The sequence below is a fragment of the Branchiostoma floridae genome, chromosome 8 (genome assembly GCF_000003815.2).
Source record: "Branchiostoma floridae strain S238N-H82 chromosome 8, Bfl_VNyyK, whole genome shotgun sequence".
Taxonomy (NCBI): domain Eukaryota; kingdom Metazoa; phylum Chordata; class Leptocardii; order Amphioxiformes; family Branchiostomatidae; genus Branchiostoma; species Branchiostoma floridae.
Genome location: NC_049986.1, coordinates 3,976,774 through 3,987,913, shown reverse-complemented (window position 1 = coordinate 3,987,913; position 11,140 = coordinate 3,976,774). Strand labels below are relative to the sequence as shown.

Genomic DNA, 11,140 nt, shown 5'->3' with positions numbered 1-11,140 from the left:
TTTGGCTACCATAGAAAGTAAAACAATGGTGTAACCTTAGCATACTATAACGTCATATATCAGAGAAGGGCTATGGATGATATTTGAACCATCCGCTAGAGCATCAGATACTCCTCTGTTTTGTTTTGAACGCTAGTCTATGGTCAATGATGATACTAATACCAAAGACGATGAAGGGCTTTAGCTCATTTTGTCCCAGAGAAAATATGAGACAAGTTCCTTACAAAAGCCCAAAATTTGCTATTGTTTTAATTGTTCAATAAACTGGCAAGTGTATGAATTAATATCGAAGTAGGTAATTAAGATAATGGCAAGAAAAAGGAATACGATGATTTTGAACATAAAAATGACACTTTTTGCATTTTTTCAGGTTCGTCGATAACGGGAAAGGACTAACAATGGCCAGGTACCATCCATGCTTTTGCATGTATAAATATATATAGCTAGCCTCAAAATAAGTTTGCACATGGTTCGACCTTCGCTTGGTATCTGCTTATCATTATCGATCTGTATAATACTACAAAAAGTATGAATTCACATTTCCATTAGAGAGGTTTTGGTGGGATGAAAAGTAGAAATTATTGTATACCTTTCCAACGTCACGGCGGTTTGTATGTCGGATGGGGAAAATATAAGCTGTCAAAAGATATTTGATATGGTAGTTTTCTGTTACAAAACTCATTAAATTTCACCTGATGACGTTTCAACGCCAGTAAACTAGAGTTCTTATTCTCGAATGTCTTATGTTTTAACGGATATCTTGATACAGTGAAGGTACGTTCCCTAAAGACGAAGGGTCGAGTCAACAAGTCTGGAACAGCATCTTCATCGGGGAGAGTGAGAACGTGGGTACTGCCAGTGGTTCCAGTGTCTGGGGGATGGGAGGGGTCAAATCGGTGGGGAGGAGTCTACCTAAAGCCACGTGAGTTCATTCTGCTACGCAGCGCCAGCAAACCGCCTCTTGTCTGTACTCTGCTATCTTAACCGTCAATATTAGTTCCTGACCGCCCTGCTTACAAATATTAATGAGCTTACCCTTATATATGCGAGATCCCTTTTGAAAACTAAAAGGGCTATTCTAAGATTGGCTGACAGCTGGTTTGTGACGACGCCCACAGGAACTGATGGTAACGGTTGAGATAGCAGGGTACAGACAAGAGGCAGTTTGCTGACGCCGTTGGAAGTCTCTGCGAAAGAGAATGCGCGACTTACGTATACGATCTGAGAAGTATGTAGTAAGTTTCAAAGACTTTGAACAGTTATTACCAATAGTCTTTTTTCTATGCTTGGTCCTAATCCTCAGCTGATCAGCTAAACTGTAAGTTGCACTTGACAGGACTCTGATGTACGGCACTGGGGTGGGACGCATACGAGTTCTACACCTAAGATCCTGTCTGTCTATAGTTGCCACAGCTTCTTGTGGGTGGTAGTTTCACAGCTTTACCGACGCATTCTACAAAAGTTCGTTGGAAAGTCTTGAATGTGTGACAGGGTTTAAGCGGATAACTCGCTGGACTGAGCCTAATTGTGTCAAATTTCAAAATGAATTCGCAGAGCACCGACTTGTCGTCTGAATTTGTTTCGGGGGGGGGGGGGTGCTGGGTCAAGAAGGCACGAAGCATTCAATCACTACAAAGCTTTCTAAGTGAATTTTAATCTTTGTACATTACTTTTTTAAGGCATTGGCAGCACAACTATTTCCAAGAAAAGTTATCTTGTGCCTGATTTCGTGAATGTGGCATTTCGGACGCGGCTATTTTGTTTGTAGAGGTGACGTACGTATCTCGCGCTTGTGAACCTTGTGCAAAAAACTGCAATTAAATTCAAATGTAACTGTAAAAAATACACGCCCTTTTTTGGTCTTACATAATAACATTGGACGTCTGTTAGTTGTGCGATTATTTTCGTTTCCTTGCTGACTGCAGGAATTTTCCGATAAGAGGACTAGAGGTATATGATGGTCCAATCCTGGCCGAGAACTGTACTTTCAAGAAGTACGCCTCCGCCCCGGAGTACAACCGCTGGAGCGGCGCGATCGGGTTCAAGTTGCAGAACAGCTGGCAAACAGCACCGAACAACAACCTGACAGGGATCAAGTTTGAGGATGTGAGAAACGTTTCCACCTTAAGTTAAGGGCACAACCCACCGTACGTGCAAATACGTGCTGTCTACGTGCCAAAATGTGGGAAATCTTTTTAGATCCGTAAGTGTTAAATATCGCCTCCTTACGAACTCGTAGGGAATCAGACGGATTTTGGAGCACGCAGACACGCCGTAGAACTTTACGCGCAGGCAAAACTTTGTGATGTGCACCCTCCCTGTTCTTGCCAGTCGTTCAGAAAAAGTTTTCAGAAATACGTGGCGGATGAGGTCACCCCCCCCCCCCCAAAAAAAACAAAAACGTACGGACAAATTGCACGTACGGCGGGTTGTGCCCTTAGTTTAAGGCTTAGGCTTAGTTACCATTTCCAAACCGGGGCCCGGCCGGGAGGTTTGCGGAAACGAGATATAAAAGATGTTACCAAAGAATATACACAAATTATGCTCCTAACTAATTTCTTTTACGTTCTGTGTGTTTTGTTGGCTTTCTTATCATATTTGTTGTTTCCGAAAGCTACCCGCCCGGGCCCCGGTTTGGGACCTTGGCCTTAGTATGAATGCCCATCTGTGTCGGTACATGGTATCATGAAAGAAGACTAAATTTTATTTAACCAGTACCTAAAATATATTGGTTTTAATGAATTACCACAATTTTCGGCTAACTTCACTGAAATGAGCCATCTACTGCAGCTTCCGGAACGTGGCATTGGGCCACGTGACGGCAGCAACAGGTCGTATGTGTCGGATAACCTGTGTCACCCTCCGTCTTTGTACCTTCACCGTCCGACCATGAACTGAGACGGCGGCAGACACAGGTTATCAGGCACTTACGTCCCGGTGCTGCTGTCACATGACCCCAAAGTCAGATCCCGGAAGACGCAGTAGACTTCTCCATTCCGCGGAAAAAAAAATTGGAGACTTATTTTAAAGTGTTGTTTAGATAAATGTTAGCCTTCTCTTAAATCTTGATCTTGATCTTGATTGAGTACTGGACAACGTTGCTCTTAAGTATTATGCCTCTGCACGGGCATCATAATGTATGTCAAACTTCTGTGATACAAAGTTTTGTTTATACATTAATGTATGTCTATTCATATTTCTATAAAACATTCATTTTTACCAATGTTTGCATGTAAAACTCATGCTGCATAAAGACTTAAACAATGCAACTTTTGTTTAGGTTCAAACCCGTGCATTTTTTGGCGGAAGGTACCTACCATTTTTTGACACATATGACAAAGACGGGGATAAGACACAGATCTTCCACGACGTGGACGGCAGCACAACGGGACACCCCGACACCCACGTAGTCGGACAGGACAACTATCTGGTCAGGAACGCGGGGTGTCTAGCCAGGCCTGAGTGGAGAGCGTACGTCTGCAGCGGCAAGTATGCTCAGGTCGGTATTTTGCATGAATGAATTAATTGGCAGGTCGGAAAATCACTGAATAACAAGGTTCTTTGGTCACAACTAATGTATATTTTGTACAGTTCACCACCAGTATGTATATATAATTACAGACAACGTTTCGATTACCGTCTTTATTCAAGTTGTAACAAAACAATACACTTTGGACACGGCTGGTATCGTGGCCACAGACATATAAATATACAATACAAAATGAACATGTATATTATACAAATAATAGAATAGGAAAGTTTTTACAATAAAAGCAGGTAAGCTAACACTTATACAAGACTAGCTAAAGATTTACTGGATAGAGGCACGGCTGCAAGTGAATCTTTTAGTAGAAATTACCGTCTTTCACCCTCTTAAGGGCAATACTAATATATAACTGGCTCTATTCCATGTTGCAGATAGATGTTGCTGCTTATTCATTGCCGATGGATAATGCAATTGAATCGTATCTTGTCATACCTAGGATAATGATCATCATTCTATATATGGCAATACTTTACGTTTGGACCGTATTTCTAGCAGCGACACCTAGCTGCAGTGTGGAGTAGAACTAGTTTGTATTGCACTGAGAAAGGTGACAGAGACAGCAACAGAAACATTGACTGTGGTTGTACACATGTATTAGTCGTGAATATTTACTTTCGGTATCCTCATATTATATAATTGTGGTGAAAAAAATACGCTCCAAGCAGAGATTTGATGGGCCGGCTATCATAAAGTTGGGCAAGTCAGAGGAAGGTAACAATCTTCCTATCTAACTTCTGCTTGGAGATTTGCGAAAAAAGTAAAGTAATTGCAATGTAATTTTTTAAAATCTTTAAGTGCTACGGTCACCATTGCACCGATTAAGCCACGCATCTGCTTGTCAACAGGTTCCGGGGTGATTTTAACTACGAGTTGAGAGAAATCCAGGGCCCGGCCGTGCCCAAATATAGACGGTACCCACAGGGTGTCCCGTGCGGCCACGTAAGGGTCACAGAACATAATACGATGTCTGTTCCCTTCTTGTACCCAGCTGTTCATCCATGCATCCATACCCGGGAACCTTGTGATGTCGATGGTTCGTGATGAGTACCCAGACCAGCCGTACACACTGAAAGGACCAACCCCACAAGGCGCAAACGGTGTGCAGAAATACCAACCTCCGGTGATGCTGGAGAAGTCCTACACCATCCACTGGAATCGGCGGGCGCCTCAGCAAATTATTATCTATCCGATAAACTTTAACAGGTATACGGAAATGTAACGATTATGCTTATAGGTTTACATTTTCAACCCGGGACTCGGTTAGCCGAAACAAAAAATAAAATTTTGTATCAAGAAACAAGCACAAATTGTGCTCATGACAAACTATTTTTTTTACAATCTACGTGTTTTGTTCGCTTTTATATCCTACTTTATACATATTATACTGACCGTTCGGGCCTTGGTTTGGAAATCTGACCTAAGCATAAGTGCGGTCGTGTGACATAATAACTGCAGCCCTGAACCCAAAGGTTCTGGGTTCAAACCCCTCATGACACCTATCTTGGAAGAGGCAGATTGGTAGAGGCACTTAATACGACTTTACGGTTTCACAGACCATTGGACTACCTTCAACTTATGTCGTTTGTATATGTATATTGCGATGTTGAAATAAGTTACTACTTGAGTGCTGTCTTTGCCACATTGTCAAATAGAGGATTAAACGAACATATTAATCTCGTATTATCATCTTATATACACCATAGGCATATATATTCAATTTCCATTTCCTTCTAAATGCCCATCTTGTTTTCTGTAACACTTTTGAAGTGGCAAATCCGGTTTTACGAAATTCTGCTCCTATACATTGTCAAGTCTAACCTGTTTACTAAGCACTAGCCACAATTTAGGTCTTGTCACAATCATCGCACGATCATCGTACAATCGCAAACTGAGGGCATTTTGCGTGGTACAAAGTTCAGATTCCCAAATCCTTGTTGTTCTGTCAGCCTGCTTAGAAATTCTAAGACATTAGAATCGCACTACGAATCTATTTGTCAAAGCCCCGTATGGAAAAAAACTTTTTAATCTAACACATTGGTACCTCAGCGGAGACTGGCTCCGACTGGGACTCTGCTACCCTCCAGGAACCATCTTCCGTGTGACGTACCAGCTGGAGAATCGCATGGAGCACGCTATAGTTCACGACGAGGAGGTCATCCCCGTCTCGAGCCTGAACGCTGTCGAGGGTGGAGACGGGAAAATGTTCTACTTTGAGGAGAGCACAGGGTAAGTTGACACATTCTGCTATCGGTCTTGTATCTGTCAATAATGTCAGCAGGTCGGACAACTGCGCTATGCAGGACAAAAAGGTTTCTACTGTTCGTGGCGTCGTGTGTGGTGTAACTGGTAGTGTTGGACTCGGAGCCCAGAGGTCCGAATTTGATACCTGCCGTGCCCTTGTGCCCTTGAGAGAGGCACTTTACACGACCTCACTCTAACTTGGTATAAAAATGGGTACCTGACTTTGGCCTTTACCTTCTGTCTGTACTGTGTATGTGGCACTGTTAATATAAGTTACTAACTCGAGTGCAGTGCCACATTGTCCCCGTCTGTCCAAAAGCAAATAGAAAAAAAAGGTTCTTTATTCACAACCAATACTTAAGGTCACACCCAACGTTTCCGTGACCGTCTGTCACCTTCCACGGGGCGATTTTGACAGGTTCACATTGTACTGCAGCACTAGATGTCGCTGCTTACAGGTGCGTTCCCAAACGTAAAAGAGCGTTAAAGCTGTTCATACATCACGGTCAGATGCGTCGGACCCGGTGCCAATCTCCGTTTCATGGCCCTGGGGCCACTCATATAGCTCACTACAGCAGGAGAATAGTCCACTGGTAGTGTAGTATGTTTAGCTTCCATACTCTTCCTCTTAGCAGAGAAAGAAGTAAGTACCAGTCTTTGGTATGACCCGGCTACAGCAATCCAGTCTTCCTTGGTGGTCCCCAATCCAAGTACTGAGCGTGCTGTATACGTAAGTGTTCAAGACACAATAACAACAGTGTTACAGTTATCATGTACATATGAATAAAGAAACCTGTTATCCACAATATGCCCTGTGCTCCTTTGCAAGAAATATGATACGTATGAAAATGATGTTGACATTATTATTATGTTGACAACAAATCCTGTATCATTCCAGTCTGTTGTTCCTGAAAGTCCGCGCTAACTACGATCGGGAAGGCTGCAGCTACTGTTCCCACATGGGCTGTGAGAGGATCGTCATCACGGCCACCATGACAAGTGACGCGGTCAGCGACTGTACGGCAGCAGCCTATCCCAAGTACAGCCTAACGCCAGCAGAGACTGTCCCCATGCCGAGCTTTCTGAGCATGGCTAACGACTGTGCAGGCTGTGGGGCTCCGGTGAGTTTGGACATTCAAACGCAGTACTGACACTGACACTGTGATGTCTAAGTAAGTAAGTCAGTCTGACACAACTCGCCGTACGTGCAATTTGTCAGGCCACGTCCGCCACGTATTTGTGTACAGGGCAGGCGCGTCGTCCGTACTGGCACCTACGTACGGAGGGGGTGTGTGGGGGTGGGGGGCGAATCCACAGCCCGATGGTACACGCAGTTTTGCCTGCACGTAAAGTTCTACGGCGTGTCTGCGTGCTCCAAAATTATTCCCTACGAGTTCGTACGGAGGCGGTACTTACCACTTACGGATCCCAACAAATTGCCAAATGAATGTTTTTGCACGTAGATATAGCACGTAATCGCACGTGCGGCGGGTTGTTACTATAGCTTTACCTAGTCCCATCCTTATGTCTGAGGGTCGGGGACTATGGTAGCGTCCAGTATCAGCCTCCTCCACTCCCTCATGTCTCTGGCTCTGTGTGAGCACTCTGTCAGTGGCTTGCCCATCCATTCTTGGATCAATTGCAGTACAGTGATTAAAATCTATCTAAAGTATGATCTGTAAGCAAGTAGGCCATAATATGACACAAGCTTATACTTTCTTTCTGATAGGCAGATTTTCGACCCATTTTCAGACTAACCTACGCTCAGTATCGAGTCAAAGATGCCTGGAAATTTGTCCCGCGTTAATTACGTTTTTTTGTGTGCTTATTTGTGCTTACACGTGTGGATTTGTGTTTATGCTCGTGCGCCTGTTTCTGTGTGTGATTGTGTGTATATGTATGTATGTGCGTGGCCTGCTTCATGCACGTTCGCAATGTAACGGACATATCCACAATCATGCAGGAACCAATCATCAATGATGACAACCTGAAGTTTCTACAAGTGACAATCCAAGCCGCCGGAAAGGAGGAATTGAATTTGGGCTACAGATCTTTTATCGAGGTACGTATGCATTTATTGCAAAACCCTGTACGCACTTCTATGCATCAACAAATTGCATTTGAAAGTAAAAGTGATCTTGAACCAGTCTAGCTCACTTTGACTTTGTTCAGGTGGCGACAAGAACATTACATTGTGGGCACTACGCAGCAGGCTCGTGACCACAAACATATTTCATACAATACAAAATTGACACACATTAAGTAGAATGAAATAGTTGTGCATTTAAGAAAGGTAAAGTTAGCACAGTGCAAAGTGTGCATGATAAGCTTTTATAACTAAAAAAGTTGCACAGCTGGAAGTGAATCTTCAAGTAGATGTCTCATACACCTGGAGGCAGAGACGATAAGTACCGAACTGTGCATGCAACAAAGGCATTCCGGGCTTGAGAGCAGAATATTACAATTTTCATATTGTCTGTACCGAGTTTCTTATTTGTCAGATCCAACCTCACAAAAGGTCGATCAGGAACAAGTCTTAAGGTGGTATCTCACTGGACTGTGGTACGTTGGCGACGTCGCTGCGTTCTTAATTTAGGCTAACCTTGATTTTACAATTGGAATATTATGTATAATGTAATACTTACAATTATGACTAAGAAACAGAAAATCATACAGAACGTAGATAATATACCATTTGGCTTGCTCCTGAGACGTCGCCAAAAACATTAGATTTTCATTGAGCGCTCTGAAAAATCGCAGTTTCAGCATACCACTTCAGTGACATACCTCATTTACCAATAGGCCAACTATATGATGTATCTTTACTTGCACAGGTAGACGGAGTGAGGTACGATGATCGTTACCGAGGCTTTAGGATCATCGCCGTTGACGCTCTGAATGGTTCGGTGACGCATCACATGACGTTCAACACGCACGGCCAACCAGAAGCTGATGCCGCTATGGCAACATTCATACGAAGCGACATCCCAAACAAGTAAGTTATGAAAATCAGATGTAAATGAAAATCAGGCAAATATTTCTTCATTTCTTTTTGCTATCTGAACACAGAAGTTGTCGGGACACATGGAGCTTATTTGGTCACTGGATAAAGGTATTGTCAGTACTTCAAAGAATACAATTCAAAGTGTGCAGCATGTGGTGTCGTGTTGACGTAACGGTTAGTGATTGGCCGAGAACCGTGAGTTACTTGGCTCGAATCCTCTGATGACAGGCCACCGATTTTGTGCACGTGTGCTTCGGAAAGGCACGACTTTTCTAACTCTAACAGGGGTACCTGACTTAGGCTTAGGTCACCTTTCCAAACTGGGGCCCGGCCGGGAAGCTTTCGGGAGCGAAAAATATTATATAAAAAGCAACAAAAGACACAGAGCATTAAAAAAGAGTCATTAGCATAATTTGTGTACATTCCTTGATAAGCATTTTTATTTTTCGTTTCCGCAAACATCCCGACCGGGGCTTGGAAATGAGACCTAGGCCTAAGGATGGGGAAACAGATTACAAGTTGCTGCTACATTGTATGTGGCTCATGTGTTCTTTATATGTGTCCTAGTACTCTTATAATCATAAATCATCAACTTGAGTACCGCACTTACTTGTACTTGAGTACCTGTGTACTTGAGTACTTGTGTCTCTCCAAAATAATTTTTGAAAATTGACGGTGCAATCTTAAGGTATGTAAAGAGCATTAATATTTGTCAGAGTTTTGATCGACACATACGACAGCCAATGACTACATAGTGTGTACTTACTGTGATTTTCAGCTCCATCGTCCTTGTTGCCACACGTGACTCATCCGAGCGATATGCCCAGGAGTGTTTGACCGCTCTGAAGGAGATTGGAGCTCAGGAGCCTGTTCAGACAGACTATAGAGGTACGTGTGGTTGGTGGTTCTATTCCCAGTTGCATGTGAATTTAATATCCTTGCTGCATGATAAGCGCGACCTAAAGGGGCACTATAAACTTCAAAAGGGGACATCATTTCCCAACATTAAATGAATACACTATCACTCGACTTTGATTGAGAAATGGATGACTTGGTTTTCTTGTTTTTTTTAAATATACAAAAAGTGTTTGTCTTCTTACTATTTTCTTCTTTTGATTTTGAAATCTTTTACCATTATCCTACGTAGAGACATTCAACGGCGCCAGCAAACCGCCTCTTGCCTGCACTCTGCTATCTCAACAGTCACGATCAGTTCCTGACCGCCCTGCTTATGAATATTAATGAGCTTACGCGTGGCCTTTGCGAGAACTCTTTTAAAAACTGAAAGGCATATTCTCTGATTGGCTGGCAGCTGGTTTGTAGCGACGCTCACAGGAACTGATAGTGACGGTTGAGATAGCAGAGTACAGACAAGTGTCTGTTTGCTAGCGCCGTTGGATGTCTCTACGTAGGAGAGTAAATGTCTTTTACGTGTACGTTGATTTCCTAATGTTGAGTGGTCTTTTGTTACAGGCAATTTCGCAATGATTGGCTTCAAGGGCACGGTGTGGCCGAGCTGGATCCAACAGGTCAACCTGCCGTCTACTCAGGGACCAGCGCAGATCTACACCAAGATCCCGCTCATGGCCTGAGTTCGACAAGAAGAAGAAGAAATACTCCCCTATGCATGAAATAAAGGGATTCATGGAGAGTTCTATATGCACAGGACATTTTTGTTCTTCTCAGTCGGCTTGTTTGATCCATTTATTTACTATAAGGTTTTGACTTTTCATTTTAAGTAAACATAGCTCTTCATACATGTGTTTCAGGTGTCAAATTGTTATTGTTATTGGGACTACTTTCTCTTGACAGCCAGGGGCTGAATCGCGGGGAGCTCACAATAGGTGGGGCTAAATCACAAGGATCTGGAGCAAGCTGCCATTCAGCGCCACTCATGTGACCTCAATTCGACAGTAATTTCCCCAGGTGCGGCCAAGGGACTGTAGGTTTTCTACTCCGCTAGATTTTTGCTCCGACGGGTAGTGCGCGTGCGTAAAGATAGGCTTTGGGAAAGGGCTAGGATTAGGGTTCGAGTTTGGGTTAGAGCTGTATTTATCCCGTGGTCATTTTTCTCTTAACAAGTTAACTGCAGCTTGTGTCATAAATACTGCACCTATATATGGATATGCGCGCATACTACTATAGCTTTAGGGGCAAACGAGGGAAAACACTTGAAATCTTGTATCTTGTATCCTCCAAAATGCCGTATTTTTCACATGCCGTGTTGTTAAACCTTATCTCCCAGATCAGTCTATCACTCATGTCGCCGCTTTAAATGGTGACCATGTGTAGGCCTGGTACCTTTAAGTCATTGGAAAATATAATTTGTTCCCACTGTCCTGATTGAA

General features: G+C 43.2%; 1 protein-coding gene across 1 annotated transcript in view; it reads left to right on the top strand.

Annotated features, from left to right (window-relative positions):
- LOC118421464 (cell surface hyaluronidase-like) overlaps positions 1 to 10,449 on the top strand; it is a 26,776-nt gene extending 16,327 nt beyond the window's left edge. The window contains exons 15-25 of the mRNA XM_035828764.1: positions 371 to 406; positions 770 to 922; positions 1,926 to 2,106; positions 3,281 to 3,499; positions 4,536 to 4,750; positions 5,594 to 5,773; positions 6,687 to 6,909; positions 7,752 to 7,850; positions 8,623 to 8,783; positions 9,571 to 9,680; positions 10,266 to 10,449. Of these exons, the coding sequence (XP_035684657.1) occupies positions 371 to 406; positions 770 to 922; positions 1,926 to 2,106; positions 3,281 to 3,499; positions 4,536 to 4,750; positions 5,594 to 5,773; positions 6,687 to 6,909; positions 7,752 to 7,850; positions 8,623 to 8,783; positions 9,571 to 9,680; positions 10,266 to 10,384 (1,696 nt within the window). The 3' untranslated portion in view covers positions 10,385 to 10,449. The remainder of the gene's footprint in view (positions 1 to 370; positions 407 to 769; positions 923 to 1,925; positions 2,107 to 3,280; positions 3,500 to 4,535; positions 4,751 to 5,593; positions 5,774 to 6,686; positions 6,910 to 7,751; positions 7,851 to 8,622; positions 8,784 to 9,570; positions 9,681 to 10,265) is intronic.
- Positions 10,450 to 11,140: the final 691 nt, after the last annotated feature.